General features: G+C 49.7%; 1 protein-coding gene across 8 annotated transcripts in view; it reads right to left on the bottom strand.

Annotated features, from left to right (window-relative positions):
- Positions 1 to 21,856, bottom strand: part of Septin8 (septin 8) — a 26,690-nt gene extending 4,834 nt beyond the window's left edge. For 2 of the 8 annotated variants that reach the window (XM_074057208.1, XM_074057209.1), the window contains exons 1-9: positions 21,699 to 21,856; positions 10,369 to 10,489; positions 8,754 to 8,949; positions 8,223 to 8,409; positions 7,015 to 7,176; positions 6,320 to 6,416; positions 6,003 to 6,171; positions 5,694 to 5,826; positions 5,409 to 5,599 (exon numbers count right to left, since the gene is read on the bottom strand). In XM_074057208.1, coding sequence (XP_073913309.1) covers positions 5,409 to 5,599; positions 5,694 to 5,826; positions 6,003 to 6,171; positions 6,320 to 6,416; positions 7,015 to 7,176; positions 8,223 to 8,409; positions 8,754 to 8,949; positions 10,369 to 10,489; positions 21,699 to 21,728 — 1,286 coding nt within the window. In that variant the 5' untranslated portion in view covers positions 21,729 to 21,856. Of the gene's footprint in view, positions 1 to 2,149; positions 2,835 to 2,858; positions 3,018 to 5,408; positions 5,600 to 5,693; positions 5,827 to 6,002; positions 6,172 to 6,319; positions 6,417 to 7,014; positions 7,177 to 8,222; positions 8,410 to 8,753; positions 8,950 to 10,368; positions 10,490 to 21,453; positions 21,594 to 21,698 lie in introns of those variants that run through there. The other 6 variants (XM_020175970.2, XM_020175967.2, XM_020175968.2 and 3 more) reach the window with 6 other exon arrangements.

The following is a 21,856-nucleotide window of genomic DNA, read 5'->3' as shown; positions in this document are numbered from 1 at the left end:
ACTATTAAAATGTAATTCCTACAGAAGAAGATAACCTCCATAAACTCACAGAAAAAAAGTTATGTTTTACCACACCTGGAACATACTAATAGGTTCAGGAAATTTGTTGAATCAACAAAGCTACTGCCCAAAAATGACACCATAAAAACTCAAATGCAAAATTTAATGAAAAAAAAGTACAAAGTGAATCAAAAGGAACAAAAACAGTCAATGAATGAAGGAGTAAATGAATTAACAAGTGAAGCAGTTTTAGAAAAGCATGTTAACATAACAGATGAGCAAGCCAGCTTCCCTCAGGCCTCTTATCCAGTAATGTAAGCTCTCACATAGACATACACAAACACACATGCAATCATTCTGCACAATCACAAGCCACCAAGATTCAGGGTGGGGGACCACTCTTCCTGGTTTGCCTGGGACATGTCTGCTTTATGGCTGTGACCTGGCATAATTATTAACAGCATTTGGACAATAAATTATATGGCGATTCTACCACAAGCCAAAATGATTAAGGAAAGGCATGACAGTAAATGCCAACATGATCCTATATGACAGTCCTAGTAATGCCAAGAGATGACAAAAAAGGTAAATGGATCTGCAAATGGGTGGCTTATTAAATCAAGTTTTATGCTCACCTCATGATTTAGTATCAGCTAAAGATGGCAAAATTCCAAATACAGCAGGGCAGAGATACAATGAAGCTTGCCACAGCTGATGGAACCTATGGAGGTAGCTCAGACCCCAGAAAATCCCCTCAGAGATCCTAGGAAGTCTTGGATCCACAAACAGGCAACCGGCCACAACTATGGCCTTCCAGTGTGCCCGGGGTTGGGGGGAGGAACTGGCAAACTGCAGTGGACAGGTGGCAGACTGCCCACTCCAGAGTCCCCAGGTTGACCTATGAGCTATTGAGCTCATGACCTTCTGGATTGAACCTCATCATCAGGAGTACATTAGCCAGGTGAGGCTATTTTGAAGGTCAAAATTTGACCCAAGTGAATCCACTTTCAGACAGAATCCTGAAGAGGGCCTGCTGAAACGCAGAATGTGCTGCCCTGAATGTGCTGGCTTACCTCTTCAGATATCCCCATGGAAGCATCATTTCTCCAACACAGCCAGAGGAAGTTTTATTGTGAAGTCAATGAAGCTTAATCTTCAGGGCCCCATATCTAATTTTACATACATACTCTTTTTCCTAAAATAGTCTGCCTGAACAGTCCAAACTTCCAGCCTTGCAAAAATTAGGATCTGCCCCTTCGTGGCACACCACTTGGGAGGATTTTCACTGGAAGCATCAATAAAATCTGCTATACTCTCAGTACAGGGAGCCCCTTGGGCAAAGGCTACTCCTTTCTGGCTGTGCTTCAGTGAGATACACATCAGCATAACCCTCCACCTCACTCTGAATGGATCATTATCTTGGAAGGGCAGGAGGAAGCCCAGACTTGGTCCTGGAAATCAGTGCGGCAGGCTTGGTAGAAAGTGGAAAATGGTGATGGGAGGAAGAAGGGTGTGTGGGTGGGGTAATAGAAAACCACCAACCCAGACTCCTTAGGCTCCCAGTAGGGGACGCCAGGCAGTAGGCTCCTCCAGGGGAGAACCATGCGCTCAACACCCAACACAGTACTGCAGTAATGTTGAAGAAATCAGTTTTCACCCCTCAACCCCGCTTTACTAGGCCATGTTTTCAACTCTGATATTTCCAGTGACTTTTAAACCACCATGACCATAGAAGAACCAATGATACTAGTACTTTCTTAAAATTTTCCCCCTAGAGAATGCAGCTGGAGGGGAAAAAGCTCTTAGTTGCTAGTTCTTGTCAAATTGTCCTAATGCATCAGGTACCTTCATCATCATAGGTATCCTGTGACTAAGTCAGGAAAGAAGAAACAATGACCTTGAGGTAATAGCCTCTTTCTCACTGAGCACTCTTTGTATTTGGTATATGCAGGACTGGTTTGGGAGTCTTATTTGGAGTCAAACACTGAACACACATACATGGAGTTGGCCCTGTTCACAGGTAGCACCTTTGGAGTCCAGAGACAATGGCTTTGGGCTGCTATTCCATTTACATTCATAGTGAAAAAAATAAATGCTGGATGTGGTCGTGTTCATGTTCCACTTTCATCCATAAAGAAATTCCAAACACTGTCATTACAGGAAGTTTATTACCCACCTCTCCCTATATATTATAGGGTACTTTATACATAAGAAAGGTTTAGATATATTTTTAGTTTTTAAAAATCAGGGAATCTGTGTTACTTAAGAAAATAATGGGAGAGGATATTATGTCTTTATGCTGGTGCCAAAATAAAAATTTAGAAGTGTTTCAAAGTTATTATTGAAATTAAACTCTAGGTTAGAAAAATTAAAATGAAGGGGAGTTGGGAAAATTTTGTAGCATGTATACCAGACCATAGGGCACAACTAGGGCACCACGTGAGTTGCCATCTTGACGCTGAACAATTAGGCCTAGCATCGCCAGCGGGGGCCTTCACTAGAGCGGCACATAACTGCTCCATCAAGGAATAGTGACACTGTAAATGGAAGACCAGCCACTGGCTCTGAAAAAAATAAACCTCATCAGTTTTGGGTTCCAGCATTCATGGCTTAGACGTTTTGCATAGAGAAGGGTGGCTGACCAGCCAGCCCCAGGAACAGCCTGGGGCCAGGGCTAGGGTGGGGGCAAGGCAAGGCTGTAAACACTGGAGTCTGTACCGGCTCCCAGTCCATCCTCACACCATGTTATGGGAGAAGGGTCACAAGGTGTAACTCAAGCAACTTAACACATGAAAGTCTAAAGTCCGCTCTTGACATGTAAGTCTGTGCGTTAACTGAAAAATAAAAATAAAACAAACAAAACAAAAACAGACACATTAAAAGATACGCAGACCAAATCAAACAGAAGCAAAAGACAGCAAGATGGACACTGGGAAAGGGCAGTCAGTTTGGCATTTGTGACGAGCAAAGCAGAGAATTCGCTTCATTTTGTGGCGTCCCAGGCTGAGGGTCAAGATCTGATTGGGAAGTAATTTCGCAAAAATGGGTTAAAATTTGAAGAATAAGTTCAACCAATCAAAGTCATTTAACTAAATGGTCATGAAAAGTACCCACCCCTGAAATGCACTCCCAACCAACCCTATTCCCCTAGACCAAGGCAGGAGATATGCCCCAGCCACCCAGCCCACCTATTCTGGCTCCACTGGTTAACACAGGAAGAGCGTTCTCTCTCCCAGGGGCCAAACTGACTGAAGCTTTCTGGCATATCCAGCAAACTGCAAGGGTCTGTCTTCCAAGCTCAGGCCTGGAGAATGACATACCAGGGAAGAACAGACACTAGTGACAAGCCCACTGACAGCTATGCTGGTCCCCTGCAGCAGTGGGGGTCTCATTCAGTGGGCCTGACCTATTACAGGTCCTCGCCTTCAATTTCTGAATGTACCCCCCCTTCTTCCCTAGGAAACCTGCCTGCCTTTTCTTTAACAGGATGGCATGGGTCACAGTGGCAAGAAGCAGGGCAAAGTCACTTTGGGTGCCACAGTCCTCACACCCCACATTCCCTAAGAGGAACCACATTTCTGAGCTGTTAATTTGAAATACACACAGGTTCCACCCCAGCTCCCATGCTCACCAAACCAAGGGCTGGACATGGGACTGTAAAATGGAGGGAAATTCTCATGGCTGAAGGCAGTGTAGGGACTGGGGTCCTCCCTGGAGACAGGCAGAAGCTTACACATCCCAGCACTGCCAGCAGCTGGAGTGGGCCACCAGGCATTGGGATGGAGATTACAAAAAGGAGGAAGGTCTGTCCCAAAACAGGGGACAGGCCTCAGGAATGATAATCGACATCCAACTCCTAAATGTCTGGTTCTGTCCCCCTGGTCTGTACCAGGAAGAAGCAGTTTAAGTTTCTTTTCTTCAGTGTGTGTCTGCCTCTGAGGATGTGTGCACTGTGTGTTGGTAGATATGTAAATGTTTCTGTATGTGATGGGGCAGGGCATGTAAAATAGCATGTGCACACACATGCATGTCAGTGCATGTTAGAGAATGCAATATTGGGGGTGAAGCAGGGAAGTGTTTGTGCCAAAAGCAGCATCCTGTGGTCACAGATAACCATGCATTTCATGGCCCTAATCCCTATGTTCCACTGTCACCAAGGAAGGAAGGCCCCAGGCACACACATCTGCAAACATTCCAGGAGGAAATGGCAGCCCAAGAATGAGGACCAAGGTGGGTATATCTGCTTATTTCCTGGGTTGGCAAGAAAAGGATAGAACAGGTCCAGGTCAAGGGCAGGGAGAAGTGGGATGGATGAGATCCCCACAGTGTGATATGGCAGAGGACTCTAAATGAAGCAAGTTGGAGAGGAAGAGCAACAGGAGTCAGGGTAGCTGAACTCCAGATAAGGGTGTAGGAACAGACTGTAAGTATTGCCAAGGAGGGCAGGAGGTGTGGCTCAGTGGTATAGTGCTTGCCTAGCATGTGCAAGGTCTTGTGTTCCATCCCTAGCACTGAATAAACACAAAGATAAAAAAAGAAAAGGAAAGGAAAGAAAGAAACACCAAGGAGAAGTGACTGAATTGGCAGCAGACCACAGTTCTGGGGCTGGGAAAGCCTTGCCATCCCTATCCTTCTCTCTTCTTTCTGCTTTCTACAGGAACAATACCAGCCTCTACCTGAGGGGCAGCCCCACTCCTTAACAAAAGTCACAGAGCCCCTACAGAGAGCTGCTGTTCCTTCCAGCCCCACATGCCTTTTGGAATAGCTGTGTGGTGACTAGTTTCCAGGGAGGCAGTGCTGGCTGGCCTGTCCTCATTTCTATTGGTCACCACCTGCCAGCCAACATGAGTCCCACACCCACTGTCTCAGGCAAAAAGGAGGGACATGCCAGAATCATGGGAACTTTCAGAATGTGACTGGAAATGCTAGAAGTCCCAGGCCCTGTCCCTCTCCTGGCCTGAGACTTGCAGAGCCTCCTGTAGCTACATCCTCTCAGCTGCTCCCTACCCTGGGGCCCAGCCTTCTTCATCAAGTTGCAACAGAGGCCCCAGCTGCTGAGGATGCTGAAGGAGAGTAAAAGAGGGAGTGAGAAAGAGTAAGAGGCAGAGGAAGGAGGAAGGGGGGTGGGAGAGCATAGGTCATCGTGTTAGGGAGAGTATGAGGCTATAAGAGAGAGAGATCCAGATTGTGAGATGTCAAGAACACTAGTGCAAGAACAAGGACGGGGTGGGAGAGCAAGTGAAAAGGAGAGAGGAAAATATAAATGAGCAAGAGTGAGAGAAGGTGGGCCAGAGAGGAGGAAGAACAAAGGGAGAAGCAAAGAGCAAACAGAAGGAGATTGTGAGAGCAGGAAATAGTGAGCGAGGGCATGGGGGAAAAAGCCAGCACAGGAAGGAGATGCCACCTACTTCTTCTTGTCCTTGTCCTTCCTCAGAGGTTGCTGTGAGGTGGCATGCAAAGCCTGAGACTGCAGGGCCTCCACAGCAGCCTTCCTGCAGTTGAAAGCATTGGTCTCCTCCTCCAGTTCCCGGCGCTTCTCCTCCACCTTGCGCTTCTCCTCCTGGTGGATCCGCTTCAGGTGTTCAAACTTCTCGTGGAGCTGGGGCAGAAGGGGAAGCACTTTGGCATGGGTGGGAAAGGACCCAGGCCTCTACCTCCACACACAGCCAGCCATGCCCAAACCCAGCGCATACCTCCCTTTCCTTCTCCTTCAACTCCAGCTCTGTCTCCTTCACTTTATTCACAAACATCTGCCTCATCTCTTCCTCCTTCCTCTGCAGTTCACTCAGGAACTCCTTCCTCTTGGCTTCGTATGTCTCTTGTAGGCTGTGGAGACCAGGGGAAGAGAGGCCAAAATGAGGTGGGTTGAGGCAGAGCTGAAGCCACAGTATCAGGCAGGAGCTGGGAACAACAGGATGCTGGACTCCTGACAGCCTCTTCTCAGCTCCTAAGAGTCCAGAGGCATGGCAAGAGTGGCTGTGGCTATGAAGTGCAGGTGTCACCTGAAGGGCTGGCTGTCACCATCGCTGTCCTGGAAGCCCATCTCCTCCAACTTGCAGCGCCGATAGAGCTCATAGTGCCGACTGTGGGTCTGCTCTCTGAGGTCCTCCATGTTCACTCGGATCAACATCTCCCGGAGCTTCACAAAGTCACAGTGATTCTCGTTCTCCACTAAAAGCAGGGTGCATGTGGGGCATGAGGCAGACACACAGATGGGCAGGGGAAGACAGCGTGGGACAGGGGTCAAGATGCCTCAGGCAGCAGGAAAGAGGGGGACTAAGTTCAGGCCTGCAGTTGGGGATGTGCCCCCCACACTTACCCTGCACCACTCCCCAAGGGTACTGCCGTGCTCGGACCAACTTGTTCCCCACCTTCACCTCCTCAGTGCTGCCCACCACGGCAAAGGGCAGGTGTGCCTGGAAAGGGACCCAAGTATGCATGAGCACCTCATTGGCAGAGGGAAAGGAACAGATTCCCCTCATTGCCCCTGGGTCCAGGAAGGTGTTCTCGGGCCTGAACAAAGACCCTGGAGCCACATGCTCACTTTCCAACTCTCCTGGAGAAATGGTCTATACATTTCAAATGGTGTAAAGAGCTGAACCTTCACCCCTCTCCCTGGTGTTCCCAACTCCCTAGAGGTACTATTTTCAGGGCTTTAGAGCTCCTTTTTTTGACCTTTGGGCCTGGCTCCCTTCCAGGTCCCCATGCCCTGAGCTCCTGTCTGATCACTCATGCAGGCTTCAGATTCCTGCCCTGAGTCCAGAACTTGTGTCACTCAAATCTGGGGGACCCCTAGCGCAGACACAATATCTAATTCTGCTTGTCTCCTGCTCATACAACATAGGGCAGATGTCAGTCATCCAGACGGAGCTGGCTCCAGATGCCCACCTGACTGTCTTGGTGAAGCTAAGGCAGGAATTCTGGGAACCAGGGTCTCTTGGGGCTGTGTCTTAGACATGTGATGGCTGTAAGCCATCTGGCCTGGGAGCCCTGAGGCCCTTGCTCAACACTCACATTCATGACTGCATTAATCTCTGCAACAGCCTCATCATCAGTGGGAAACTGGTAGATCTGGACTCCATTGCTGACCAGCTCACCCATGATCTTGATCTTGAACTTGTGGAGCTCACTCTTAGAGATGGTGTCAGCCTTGGCAATGATAGGAATTATGTTCACCTGCCAGGATCGGGGAGGAGACAGCAGGTTAGTTGCCTATTTTGAGCAATGGTCCCTGACTATGAACAGTCCTATCTAAGCCACATCCCTGAACAGAGGAGCAGGAAGCCAGAGAGAGGTACTTCTATGGGCAATCCTGGCCCAAAGCCAGCCACGAATGGTTGTTGTGATGGGCTGTAACAATGACAATCAGCTACAATGCTTCTGATAGCCCTAGTCCCCCAAATCACCATCCAGCCCCAGGTTTGGTCCCACTGGGCGTAGTCAGCTTGGACTCCAGATGCTCTGAAGATCTTAACTGACTTGGAGCCAGACAGAAGCAATGGTGGGAAACCAAAAAATGAATTACTGGTCTGTTAATGACAACACGGCCTCAGATATTCCCCAAGAGACCTTTCCCTGGCCCCCTGGGGTGTAGGTGCTTAGCCATTAGTATGGGGACAGTGAAAATTAACTCCTAAGATGGAAAGGACAGCCACTTAAGATCTGACACGTGACTATAGGATCATTCCCCACAGAGCCCCCCAACTCTTCCAGACATCCCTCTGCCCTTATGATACCCACTCCTCATTCACATCCCAATTCTGAGACTTCACTCTGCTCCCGCAGTGGGCTCAGAAGGAACCCAAGTGGAAACCATGTCTAAGAGGAAAAGGGATGTGAAGGGAGGAACTAGGAATTAAGAATTGAGAGACAAAATGAGCAGAAGAAGCTGAGATGGAAAGGGGATACTCTGGGGAACAGATCAGAGAGAAGTGGAAGTCATTCCAGGAGGAGGAGAATGAGCCAGCAGGGCTGAGAATGAGAAGGGGCTCAGGGCCAGACTCAGAGGACAGAGCTCTGGAGAAAGAATTCAGAGCAATGGGGCCTTCTGGAGTAGTGGGGACAGCTGCAGGACATAATAAGGAAGACCAAGTCAAGAGATCTGTGCGCAAGCCCCTAACCACGTCCCTGAGGACCACAGTGGATAGACAGTCCAGATGCAACCACCAAATCCCATGCCAGAGGAAGATGGTAGAGTCCATGCAACAAGGAGAGGCAGGTACCTTGCTGTCTAGTTTCTTCATGGTCACCAGATCCAGGGACTTTAGGGAATGCCCAGTGGGTGTGATGAAGTAGAGGCAAACATGAATCCTTGTGTCATGGTAGTCAAAGAGGGAGCGGCGGATCTTCAGCTCTTCCTGTAAATAGTTTTCAAACTGCGCATCGATGTAGTCGACTATGGGCCTGTAACTACAGACAGCTCCATCACCTGGGAGGCAGCTGGGCAGTGACGTGTAGGGCTCAGAGCCAAGCCAGCTGCCCCTCCACCCCCACCTCTCCTCCTTGGGAACAAACAGCTCTGCCCTGTCTAATACAGGTGACCCCACCCCCAATGAATTACTGGCCTGTTAGTGGCCACAGTGCCTCTAACAGTGCTTCCTCCGAGAGACCTTTCCCTAGCTGTTTGGAGTATGGGCACTTGGCCATTAGTATAGGGACAATTTGGAGTAAAGAATGCTTGAGCAGTTTTGGAATCATGGCCAGGCCAGGAGGGATGGATGAAGCTGGATGGGGCTGTACTTCCCGCCTCTTGCCTCTCATCTTTATTGATCTGATCCCCGAAGCCCACAGCATCCACAATGGTCAACTTGAGTTGCACATTGCTCTCTTGAAGATCATAAGTCTGGGGCCGCAGGCGCACACAGTCCTCATGGTGGCTGGCTTCCTCAGTCTCAAAGGTTGTGTTGAAGAGTGTGTTCATTAGTGTAGACTTGCCAATGCCAGTCTCCCCTAGGAGCAGGAAGAGGAGGTAAATCAAAGGCTGGAGCCAGGGCTGTCCTGACTAATGGGTAGGCCAGGTGGGGCCCAGGCACATAAGAGGCAGGCCTCCCACTTCATCCCTCACTGTCCTCATTCCTTATGAACTATCCCCTCCTCTGTGCCCTCAGAAATTATGTGCAGGGGCTGGGGCTGTGTAGAGCGCTTGCCTAGCATGTGTGAGGTCCTGGGGTTCTACTTCCAGTACTGAAAAAAAAAAAAAAAAGAAAGAAAGAACATACAGAAGAGCTAAAAGGAAATGTTGGACATAAGACATAGAGACATGGCTGTGTAACACATGTGATGCTTCCTCAGGGAGTAGGGAAGAGGAGGCAGAGCCAGGCAGCTGTGGCAACTCCAGCCTCAAAGGAATGCAGTCACCAAACACCTGCTCTGCACACCATCCCTCCTAGGCCCAGGATGGTCATGGGGCCAGCAGGACCAGGGTCTAAAACCACCAGTGGCTAGGTCCACATCATGGGTGCTCAGCTGTATGCAGTCTTAACCAGGAGAGGAGGAGGCTCAGACAGCCTTCTTCTGAGGGGCAGCTGCAGAGGGCCTGGCAGAGCACTTTATGGCCTGCCCTGCCAGGAACCCCAGGCCTTGAAGCACAGAAGGCCTCCCAGGGCCTCCATGTCAGGTCGTGTTTGCTCAGACGTGTGCAGGAGATTTACCACAGGCGCTGGTGATGAAGGACAGTCTGTTTTACTGTAGTCTCCTCACATAGTAAGAAAGAGCGAATTTTGTTTTGTTTTGTTTTTTTAGTGGAACTGGGCCTTGTGCTTGCCAGGCAGGTGTTCTACCACTTGAGCCACCCCCTCATCCACCCCCAGTCCTTTTTGCTTTATTTTTCAAATAGGGTCTCTCTTCTCTCTTTATGCCTGAGCAAGCCTTGACAAAGATCCTAATGTATATGCTTCTTGTGTAGTTGGGATGACAGGTGTGCACCACCACACCCACCTTTTATTTGTTGAGATGGGGTTCTCAAACTTTTTGTCCAGATTGGCCTCTAACCACAATCCTCTATATCTCTGCCTCCCAAGTAGCTAGGATTATAGGCATGAGCCATTGCACCTGGTGAGTGAATGTTTTTAAAATAAATGAATGAGTAAATGAACTTAATCTCTTTGATAAGTACAGTTTATAAAATACTTTTATGGGCCTGGTCCTATTTCCTCTTCATGACAACTCTAAGTCAGGTCCTGGCTCCAATCTTGCCCTTGACCCTGGCAGAGACAGGAACCAAACCCTCTTTCTGATCTCCCAAAGTTTCACTCTGTTTGGGAAACCCTCATATAGCTGGACAGTGGTCAGGGCAGCAGTGCTCAATCCCCTAGAAGGTTCTCATCCAGCCTCAGTCTGAGCACCCCCTAGCCAAGTCATGACACTCACCCACACAGAGGATGTTGAAGCTGAAGCCCTGTGTGACTGACTTGCTGACCAACTGATCTGGGAGGCTGTCGAAGCCCACATGGCCACCCAGGGACAGGCTCCGGAGTTCTGGCTCTGCATTCTGCCAGAGAGAAGTAAAGCAAAGAAGTGAGCTTGCTGGGGAAGCCAGGCCAAGACAGGGGAGACTGTGCCTGAGTCAAACCAGTCCAGCCCTTGCACCCGAGTTTTCGGCACATCTCAGTACACACCTCAGGTACAATGGAGCTCCAACTCCATGCCACGCTCCCACAAAGAGGTCCCTGAATCCTCCCCTGGAAAAAGTCCCTATGTCCTGTGGCTCTACTGCACCTGGGGTGACCAGGAATGCTTGGACCTGGGGCTCTGTATCTCCTGGAGGGCTCAACTGTCTCCTTCCCAGGAGGAGGCCTCAGATGGTCCATAGGTGAGACTGGCCTTGAGCTCAAGATCCTCCTTCCTCAGCCTCCTGAGTGGTGTGCACCACAATGCTGGGTTCCCCTGGATTTTAAAGACTCCAGGAGGCCCAGACTGGACAGAATGTACAGTAAGCCTGCCTTATTTATGGATTTATTACACATGATAAATTTTAAAAAGAAATTTCAAAAACAAAAATTTTAAATTCCCACGTGAGCATTATGCAGTTCCGTTGATATGGAGAAGCTCTCAGGCAGTCCTGCATTATCATCAGCTGTTTAAATCATTGTGTGGTTTGCTGAGTTTCTCTACTCTTAATTTTGTGAAAATCTGCCTCCCCAAAAGAAAATGGTGCCCAAAACATAAGGTAAAAGTTATGGTAATCCTCCTAAGCCAAACAGGGCATATAATATGCTTAAGTGATAGGGTGAACATTTTAGATTTGTTTAAAGAGAACTGGGAGTTATGGGAATAATGAATCAAGCATCTACAGTATTTGAGATAAAGAGCATAAAATAAGATGTAGTTTTGGTTTACGTGTACAACAGACAGTAATGTAGCCTACTCCATGATGCTTCAAATTAGGGATGTTCTGACCTACGGTACAGATAAATTGAGTAATTCTAGAGTATTGAACTCTATGTATCCTGAGCATTGAGTTTTAACTCAGTGGCAGTCTCCTTGGAACCATATATCCATGGATACCAAGGGTCTACTGTATGGTCCTAAGGCCAGCTCTGAGGACAGCAGGAATGTTTCTACTCTCTCATAGGCCTCTTTCCCAAACCCTCCCACACGAGTTCCATCAGAGAGGCCTCCCAGATCAACTCCCAGAGGGGCTCAGAGTCCTTTACACCTACCTCCCACTCCTTATGCACCCAAGTGCAGAATGCATGCAGGGGCCCTGCTAAAGTGGCCAGTACTTACAAAGACAGCCCACTAGTGGGGCTTAAAGGATGGCTCTTCCCTCATCCTCCTGGTACTCTCTAGACCCTAAGGCTCTGCCTCCTGCCATCCTCCCAACCCTATCCCAGTCATGGCTCTTTAGATAGAAAATTCTGGATAAGAATGTGGGGACCTGGCCTCAGCAGAGAGGTGGGCAGCAGGTCCTAAGTGAGCAGGGGCCACTAGAACTGGCCCATAGCACGATTTCAAAAAAACTATGAGGCTAGGGGAATAGTTCAAGAGGTAGAGCACTTATGTGGTCAAAAATAACAGTTTTTGTGTAAATGAAACTATGAGGGCCCAAAGCAGAGATCAAGTCAGACTCCAATTTGTAGTAAATGGTTTCTCTGGTTTCCCTGGAACAGGGATAAAATCATGGCCTCAGAGGGAAGGTTCCCAGGCTCAGTCCCACTTAAGGGCAGGCCCACATAGCTCCTTGCTGGGCATAAACATACCTCTTCCTTCTTGAGTGACTGGTGCCCTTGTTCTAGAAACAACAAGGACGGGAAAGGGCAGTGTGTTAAGAGTCTCACCTGCCCCATCTCCAGAGCAGAGGAAGCAGGTCTCAGGGAGCACAGTCTAAGAGCTACTGTCCAGCACCATGGCAGCCCTTTTGCAAACACAGATACAGCACAGTGGGCAGAGGCAGAGGGGTGAGGATCAGACAAGAAGGCCTAGCTCCTGCCTTGCAGCAGGCTTTCTCAGCACCTGGGTGTCTGCCCTCTGCAGCCACAACCTGTTGCCTTGGCCTGAACCCCTCCACCCAGTCTCTTCCTGCAATGAGAGTCCTCTGGCACTCAAACCCAACCACTCCTCTGCTACTTATGTCTTCTCTCCCTGAAGCCCTACATGGCCCCTCTAGTGATACTGGTAGTATCTTCAAACAAGTTGTAGTTTCTCCTAAACCTATTCTCTTCAACAACTATCAGTGGAGCCTCTGTTCTTACAGATGGTCCTTCTTCCCTACCACCTGTCCCATCTCCCCACTCAAGCCCAAGTCCCCTAAGGGCTGCAAACATCCCCTGACAAAGGAGTCCCATGACATTTTCCTCTTATTAATGCCTACCCCATCAGAAACACTACAAGGAGCTAGGCTGCACTGGGCCAGGTCCAAACTTCTTAGCATGATATTCCTAGCCTTCCTCACAGGCTCTGTTCCTTTACAACCTCTGCCCTTTCCTGGGCTCTAGAGCTCAGAAGAGAACTTTTCCTGGTACCTGCTCTCACCTGGCCCATAAGTACTTATACCCAGACCTTTACTGGCAGTGATGCCATTTCCTGGCACTTTTAGTTATCCTTAGAGCATCTTGGTTCTCCACCTATGCCATTCACTTCTGGAAGCTGGCTGCAGGTTAAGGAGGTGAAGCTTCCCATTCATCCCATCCTTCCCTCTTTGTCCCCCAACACTATCCATTTATAAGTTACTGGACACCATCTTCAATTACTACTGTGTCAGGGCATCTGCCCATCCTCACACAGGCTTACTTGTTTAGTCTGTGTTCCACCTGCTCATGGCAGCTTGAGGATCAAATGGAGGACAGAACAGTCAGTCTGGAGGCTTTTTTCTTTTCAGGCAAGACTGAAAAATCTCCAAAATTTAAGGCGTGCTGTGCTTGCAGAGAAGGCTGTGTGTTTATTCATCCCCTTCTTCCAAGGGTGACACAATCAGGATGCAATCCAACATCCTGTAGTCTGCTGCCAAAATCCACTAAGTCAGCTGTGTCTGGAAACCACATACACTCTTGCACACACACATGCACACACACACTCACACATACACACACAACCACAGAGCACTTGCAGAAAAACAGAGGTCATCTCAAGCCTCAGGGATTTCCCCTGCTCTCCTACTTTCTTACAGTTCCAGGATCCACAGGCTAAAAGCAGTACTGGAGGACTCACATAAACTCATCTACCCAGGCTTGGCAAATCTGCCTGCTCTTCACTCACACAACTTGGCTTTCTCTGTGGAAGCGTGTGGAGGACAGGAAGGCTGTCACCCCCAAGTTGTTGCCCATGCTGTACTGTGTCACCAACAGCCAAAAACCTGGGAAAATGTCTGCTCAGAAGCCTCAAGGATAAGTGGGGTGTGAGTCTATGGAGTACATTCTCATGTACACACACACACACACACACACACACGAATGGCCACTGGCCCTGATGGAGACAGTGTTCTTCCCTGGTCTCAGGAGACTGATGTGACCTTCTGGCTTTACTGAGGGGTGACTCTCACTAATGCCAGACTTCCTGATCATACATTTGGCATCAGAAACATGTGATCCAAAGCACCTTGCTAGCTCCAAAGTGCCCCCTAGGTGTCTCCTAACTTGGGTGGGGTCAGAGTCAAGGAGGAACCAGCAGTTCCTGAAGCATCCCCTCCACACCTTAGTTATCACGGCTCAGAGATAAAGGCAGATCTCCCACTGGCTACCAGCCCTGACGTTTGGTGGAAGCCAATCAGCATGATGCTATGACTGGCTCAGGTACAGGCAAGTGACTTAGGTGGAGCCTTTATAATCATCTGGTGACCATCAGGGAGCTAGCTTAAGGCTGAAGTCCTCTCACAGAGGATGGCAGAGTAAAGAAAGCCACAGAGAAGCCAGAGTCAATGTCTGCCCTGCCTCTGGTTTTTTACTTTGTGCTCGGTCCATATCTTACAGCTGGAGGAGGAAATTCTCTAGCACTTGCTACTGAAGGCACCTGACAGCTACAGTCTCCAATGTGAAACTTTGCATGCACAGGGACAGGAGGGAGTGAGGCAAGTGAGGAGACCCCAGGGAGTAAAGGTGTGGAAGACCAAGCTTCTGAGTTCACAACCACAGGAAGGAATGATGTCAACAATGACACCAGCTCCTCACTGAAGACTACTATGTGCAAACAAAGCCATTGAGTTCCACACAGTCTCTCACTTAGTCCTTCTACCACTTGGTGTCAGATACCACTGTGCAGATGAGGAAACTGAGGCACACAGAAGCTAGAGAATTAACCAAGGCCAAGCACAAATTGAAGAGTGGGCCAAGCCCTTGCCCAAAACCCCTCTACTACATTGCCTTCTCTACTCTTCACAGGCTCCCAGCTCATCACTGTCAGTTGGACACACTCATTGAACACATCTCTGTGTGCAAGACACCAGAATGACTGGCAATAAAAAGGCAAGGGCACTCTATGTTTGACTTTGGGGGGTTCATTCTAAACTCAAGTGCCCATAGAGGCCAGGGAGGTAACATAAATGAACAAAGAGCAGCAATATAGTGATAATGATGACAATAACTACAAAAGTAACAGCTATCATCCATTGCTCACTATGTACAACTCTAATGTCAATCCATACATCAGCCCTGTGAGGTCAGCTATAATATAATATGACCTCCACTGTACAGATGAGACCACTGAGGACCACACTGCTCAGGAGGGTGAAGGCAGAATCTGAATACAGACAATATGCCTGGGAAACCCATACTTCTGGCCACACTGCTCTACTGGCTGCTGGATGAAAGACAGCCACTGATGTGACCAAGCGTGGATCTCCCAGGAAGAGGTAGGAATGGTGGGGAACCGCAGAGTCCATGCTGATGGGTCATCCATGATGGCCACAGTTCCACAACTCCTACCAAGCTAGCTAGTATTCCCAAATCTTTCAGTTTTTTAAGAGAATCCAGAAATGTAGACCTTTATGTGAAATCCTCTAAATTTTAAAGGTTGGAAACCAATAGAAATTGAGAATGCAAGGAGGACCCTGTGCAATATGTCAGAGGGATGATCTAGATCAAAAGCCTGACAGTCTGTAAGGTGGTCTGCTAGACAGTGAGCTGAAAGGAAGATGCACCCTTGTATCAAGACCTGTGGATGACTGCTCCATAGGGCTGAGCCTTCAGGCAGGTGGGTCGACTTCCCTAGGACCTAAACAGTCTAACCCTTTTCATATCCCCAGCAACCTGGAGTGCTCACCCAAGGGGCTCTAAATATCTTCAAAGCCCCAGGACAGAAAAAGAGTTGGCAGCTCTATGTTCTACACATGCATATGAGAACTCCATGAGGCCATTATCCCCTCTCTAATCACTAACAAGCTTTTGGCTCTTGAGCCAAGTCCCAGGTTTCTGTGTCATCATTTCTTTGGCACATCAAAGACAATAACCAAAATAAGTGTTTGGGCTGGCTGAGATCCTCCATGCCCGGCCATCCAGAACAAAGTGAAGGACAGCATTTTGCTATGCAGCCCAGTGGATAAGTAGGACATCCTTTTTCTGGTCGGGAAATGCTATCTGAGCCTTCTGGATCAACACTATTGCCAGCCAAGAGGAGCCACCCATTTCGTGAGGTAGTGAGATGGGATTTGGGGAGAAAACATGTCTCATGGTTTGCCCCTACATAAATACAGGCTTTTATTCAAAAGGAATTAGAAAGCTGTTGAATAGCCAAACCAACAGAGCCAGGGGAGCTGTGGGTGAATAAAGATCCCCAAACTAGGTTGGTGTTGGGATGGGTGGGGTGAGAGTAGAAGAAGAGACACCTGACCAAAGTAAATGTAGTTCCTGAATCTTGGACAAAGAGTAGTGCCACCCCCTCCATCCCAACATGAGATCTTCCTCAGAATGCCTCGGTCTTTGGATACTTTCTCCCATGGGCCCCATGCCTGGCATTCTCTGGCCTGTGCACCCTGCCAGGAAGATAGGAAGCCCACTACCTGGAAGAACCCCACCCTAGGGAGGCCCTATTAAGCCATTGAGCAATGGACTCAGGAATCACTGCACCACTGGGACCCCTTCTCCACCCATGTTCCTGGCACAAAACATTCTAACCCCAGCTCCAGCCTCATCTCTAGCTACTCCCAACAGCCTGGACCTTAAATAGCCAGAGCCTCTGCCAGAACCATGGTCATAAGCACAACTGTCCTTGAGCCCAAGAGGAATCCTAGGAATTTTCCCAGGAAAGGCTTAGGCTCTGGTCCCAGGATTCCACAGCAAGCCTTTAAGCCCATGTTGGAGGTTACAGGAAATAACCAAGAGGACTGTATGTGGGAGGGCAAGGATGGGGATACTGCTACCCTGGGCCTATAGGGAAAAACAGAGACAAGACATACCTGTCACAAATCAAGAGGACACTGAGAACCAGTGTTTCTCTTCTGTAGCAGCAACACAAAACTTAAGAGAATGCTCAAGTAGGGACCAGTTTTAATAGTGCCATGGTGGTGGCAGACAAGGCAATAATGATGAGATGACAGCTGGGCTCTCAGTCATTTTCACAAGGCCAGTCTTTCCCCAGCCCATCCTAAGATGACAAGGAACTCTGGGAGGAAAACCGCCCTGAGAAGCCCAAAGCCATTCCTTTCCAGCCCCCATGCTTTGTCCTCTCTACTTCCCTATCTCGGTAAGACATGTTCTCCCTCTTTCTGCAGCCAGACTGCAGCTTATTAATTGGGGATGGTTGGAGTCACACTTCTCTTGTTAAAAGCAAATCTCTAGAAAGTCAACGGCACAGTTATTGAGCTTATGCCTGTCACCCCCATACCCCAGGCCTAGGACACAGACACATTCTTGGGTTTTGTTGTGCTGCCTGAGAGGGAGTGGTCCATCCTACCACTGCTTAGGTGGGGAAGGTACTCTGGACTGCAGAAGGCTCTGGAACCCCAGTTCCTCACTTGGGTAGGGACTCCAGAGGCAGCCATCACAGCCTGGCAATTAGGGAAAGCCACAATTATTCTGGCCTCACTGGAAGAATGAGGCAGCTTTTGCTCCACAGCGAATGAGACACAAGCCTCAGAACGGGGAATGTGGCTCTGCCTTCCTTCCCACCCCAGAATGGATGCCAGGACTGGCAAGGGCTAGAGGAAGGCACAGGTAACAGTGCTGTATGTTTCTGCTGTTTTCCCTTCACCCCAGCACCAGACAGAGGGTTGGGCTTGCTCCTGGCCCCATAGTTAGGGAAGGGAAATGGATTTGGGTCCATTCCACAGTCCCTCCAGACCCCCAAGTTCCAGAGGCCCATGCCCAGGAGGCCCCTTGGGAATAGCCAGCCACCGTGATCAGAAATGGACCTTCTTCTCCTGGATCTGTTCCTCTAACTTGCCTCTGATGGGGTCTAAGACACACCTATGTGTTCTGAGGAGGAGAAAATCTAATTTGTCCCAAGGCACCCACACCAACTGTAATGACTGTCAAGAAACCCCTTGCCCCATCTTCCATTGCCTCTTCCTAGCCACGGTTCCTCACGTGAGCCCTGAGGGTACAGATGACTCCTAAGAAAGCCAGCAAAGAGCACTCCAGCTCTTCCATGAGGGCATCGGACCATGGGAGGCATCTCTTCCCCCAGGCAAATATGATTCTCCCCTGCCTGCCTAGCTCCACATTTGGTTGTCAGGCAAAGCTGGTGCCTTCAGGACTATGCCTGGGGATCCTGAGACCCAAGTGGCAGCATAGTGGCAGAGGCATCTAAGAAGCCTACAAGAGACACACAGAGATCAGCTGGCCCTTAGGCCCTTCGCTCTGTCATCCTACAGCTGCTAGAAGCCAGAGATATGCTCCTCCACTTAGTCCATTTTAGGCTGAAAACTCAGAGAGCTTCACTCTGTTGGTCATCCCAAGGGTGCTAGTATTTGGGTCTTCAGCCCATTCTTTACTTATTGATGATGAAAATCTGCTTCCTCACCCAACCACAGCCTACTGCATAAAGCCCTACCCACCATCCAAGGCTTTTGACAAAAGTCCAGGCCCTTGTTCTCAGACTCCATCATTCAATAGCCCTCCTCTTTGGCATTGTGATCAGTCTCTTCTTGCTATCTCTCTGTTCCTATCCTGGTCAGTCCCTTATCAGGTGCACTCTGGGATGGCCAATTCTTTACCCCAGCATCGAAGCCCTGAACCAATCCAATGAAGGTCCCAGTAGAGTGGACACCCACAGCTGATACAATCCCATGAGGAAGGAAAGGCAGGGCAGACCTACCTCCTGGAAGAGGGGGAAATGCTGAAGCATTGCCCTGAGATGCTCATATGTGACCCCCTCAATGCCACCAGGTACCTAGAGCTACACAGACACCTATTGCTTGGCTGTCATTTCTCCTTCAGAAAGGCTAGGCAAGGATGTTACAGGCCATTTTTACAGGACAGGGAAATACCATGCTGTGACAGAAGCCTTGAGTTCCACTTGGGTGAGAAGGCTGCCTGCCTTCTGTGCTCCAGGACAGAATGGGCACTCCCTAGATAGTCTGCTTTTCACAGGGAAGTGTCAAGATTACAGGGGTGACAACAGAAGTAACAGATGGTGCTAGGATAAAGCAGAGATGGGGGGTAAGTGACTGACTGGGAAGAATGCCAAGCTTGAGGCTGACAGGCCTCACGTTTCTTCCCTCTCCCCCTCACATCTTCACTTTGCCCAGGCCCTATAAGATCCCCCAACAGGCAGTCTGAACCCTGCCCCATGAGATGCCGACAGGAGAATCACAGGAGCAGACCCTCAGGGCAGGAAGAGGTAAGCCTCAGAGTCAGAGACCAGGAAGGAGGAGGGCCCAGCAAGAGTTAACAGGAGTCTGGCTGCCCAAGGAGGGCAAGAAACGACAGGAAGTCCTGAGAGCTGACCCCTACATGCACCCTCTGCAGCCATCAACCCATGTCCCAAGACTGATCTAGGGCTAAGCAGGGCCCAGTCAGGAATCAAGACTGCTGGGTCTGTGATGTGTACACCATGCTATGGGGGAAAACTGGAACATAGCACACTTTCATCTCAAAGTAAAACTGTAAGTTTTTCTAAGTTCCAAGTCAGGACAGTTCCCAGACCCTCCAGGGCTGGTCTGATCACCATGCAATCCAGAGGGGTAGTAGAGACCTGCTACAGCTCCCCCATACCCTGGGGCTGGTGAGACACCTGAACATGTCTCCAAACAGGTCACAGATTGCAATTAACTTGCCACAAACTCTTTGAAGAATCAGTATGGCTATCCCATTTTATAGCACGATAAGGGAAGAAATTATCTTCCCAGGATGACAAGCCAGGAAGGGAGAGTGGAGTCCAGATTCCTAAATTCAAGCCAAACTCCACCCAAGATCTCCACCCAAATGCAACCCTGTCCAAGGAGGCTGATGGCTCAGAGAGTAAAGGGTGTAGAAGGTGTCCATCCCTCTAGCTTAACCTAGCACAGTAACCAAAGCTCTGAAACTCAGGCTCTATACCTTGACCTGTGCCTATCCCTTCTCTATGCCTTAGCTCACCATGGATAATGCCCAAGCTCCTCAGAGAAATGGCACAAGAACAAACAGATAGAAGGTCCCCCCAAATCCACAGTTGTGCAGGTGGACCTCTCAGCCAGCTCTCTAAGGACCACCTCAGTGATGGAAGTCCCTACCATGAGTACCATGCAACCTGCCAAACTCATTCTTTCATGCTTTTTCACACATGGATGCTGGGTATCCTGTTATTTATTGTGTCCTTACCATGCGCCTGACACTGCTCGAGGACCTCACCTGGATTTTTCTCACTGAGTAGCATCTACAATTCATATCAGGCCCTCTGATTCTGGTTACTCTACAGACCGCTCCCATCTGTGCAAGATCAACTGTTTCAGCAATCTCTGGCCAGAGATAAGACCCAGACATAACTTTCTGGCCACCTGGGCACAGAAAATGCACACAGACACAAAAACACACACAGGTCTCTGGTGTCCAGCTACTCAGCAGGCCTATCAGGATTCAGCTCTGCCTTCTTCTGGTACATAAATTCCAATTTACAGCACAAGGGTAAAGTGGATCTCAGATTGGCCCCACTTCTGAGTCTGCTCCCTATGTAGTTAAACTTAACTGACACATAGCCCCCCTCCCCAGGGGGACTAAAACACCCTGTCTACAAATTATGAAATCAAAGCTCCTGCTTAGTTATACATATTTCTGAAGACCAACAAATGTATTTTCAGATTAAAGGGGAAATTTACATATATAAATTCAGATGACAGTATTTATAGCTTTAATTACATAAGTCCCAGCTCCTTTATTTAGCCCCAGAACCAATTCGTTATCGGTCACATATTCAGAATTCTCCCTCCCTCCCAACAGCCTTGGGCCCTCCTCCCTCTCTTCTTTCTCCTCCCCCTCCTCCCCTTCCAGCAGACCAGGGCCTCATATGCTGGCAAGAGGACACAGCTTCCCTCACTGTCACAGCCTAGCCTCTCGGACACACCCAGATCCAGCCTTAGACACCAGAGGAGGACAGGCACAATCCCCCAAAGGCCTCCCCCCTGGATGAATTATAAAAACCTTTAGGAAGTTGGCTATGGTCTGGCTCAGATCCACAGACACCCTACAAGGACCATCAGGGACGTCAGCCCAATAGAAGGCAGACCTTGACCGGGGCCCAAACAAACACCCAGTGGGCTGAATCTGGAATTGCTCCAGTTCTTGGAGAATGGCTGCCGCAGACCCGACCACTGAGGCCTGACCTGTCTGGAATCGCACCCAGGATCTAAGAGCGGGGAGGGGAAGTGGAAGGGAGGAGGGGGAAGGAAAAGCGGGCCCAGGGTCTTCGGGACCCAAATCTGCAACTGGTCTGAGCTCATTTGGGAGATTCCCTCGATCCTTAGGACTTCATCCTCACTGTTTGTGCCCATCCAACAGCACCTGCGCGGCTAGCAATCTCCCCAGCGGTGCAGAAACACCCTGGGAGGTGGGAATCAGGAATGTCCCGGATCCTCCCCTCAGGCTCCAGGACCAGGGTCTCTCTCCATACCTGCCCACTGTCTTTGCTTCTGCCCGCGAAAGAGATTTACTCGCCAGCCTCCTAGCAAGGCGCCCCCGCCCGACGACCCGAGACCCCTGGCAGGCGCGGCCGAGAGCCCGCTCCGGAGTCCCGGAGTCGGCCCGGCGTCGAGGCCCGGGCGCGGCAGTGACAGTCCGCCGCGCGCCCCCCGGCCAGCTGCAGGCGGCCCCCCTCCCGCACCTCCCGCGCGCGCCGCTGCGAAGCAGGGCCCTCACCGAGAAGCGTTCCAGGTCAGTAGCAGCCATGGTGAGCTCCGCGCCGGGCGGGCGGGCTGGAGCGAGCGCCGGGGCCGCGACAGGGACAAGCCGGCTGCGGGACGCGCTCCGCCCGGGCGGCTGCGGCTGAATGGATCCAATATGGCCACTTCCTGGAA

The sequence above is a fragment of the Castor canadensis genome, chromosome 16 (genome assembly GCF_047511655.1).
Source record: "Castor canadensis chromosome 16, mCasCan1.hap1v2, whole genome shotgun sequence".
NCBI classification, from domain to species: Eukaryota; Metazoa; Chordata; class Mammalia; order Rodentia; family Castoridae; genus Castor; species Castor canadensis.
This window is presented reverse-complemented; position numbering and strand designations above follow the sequence as displayed.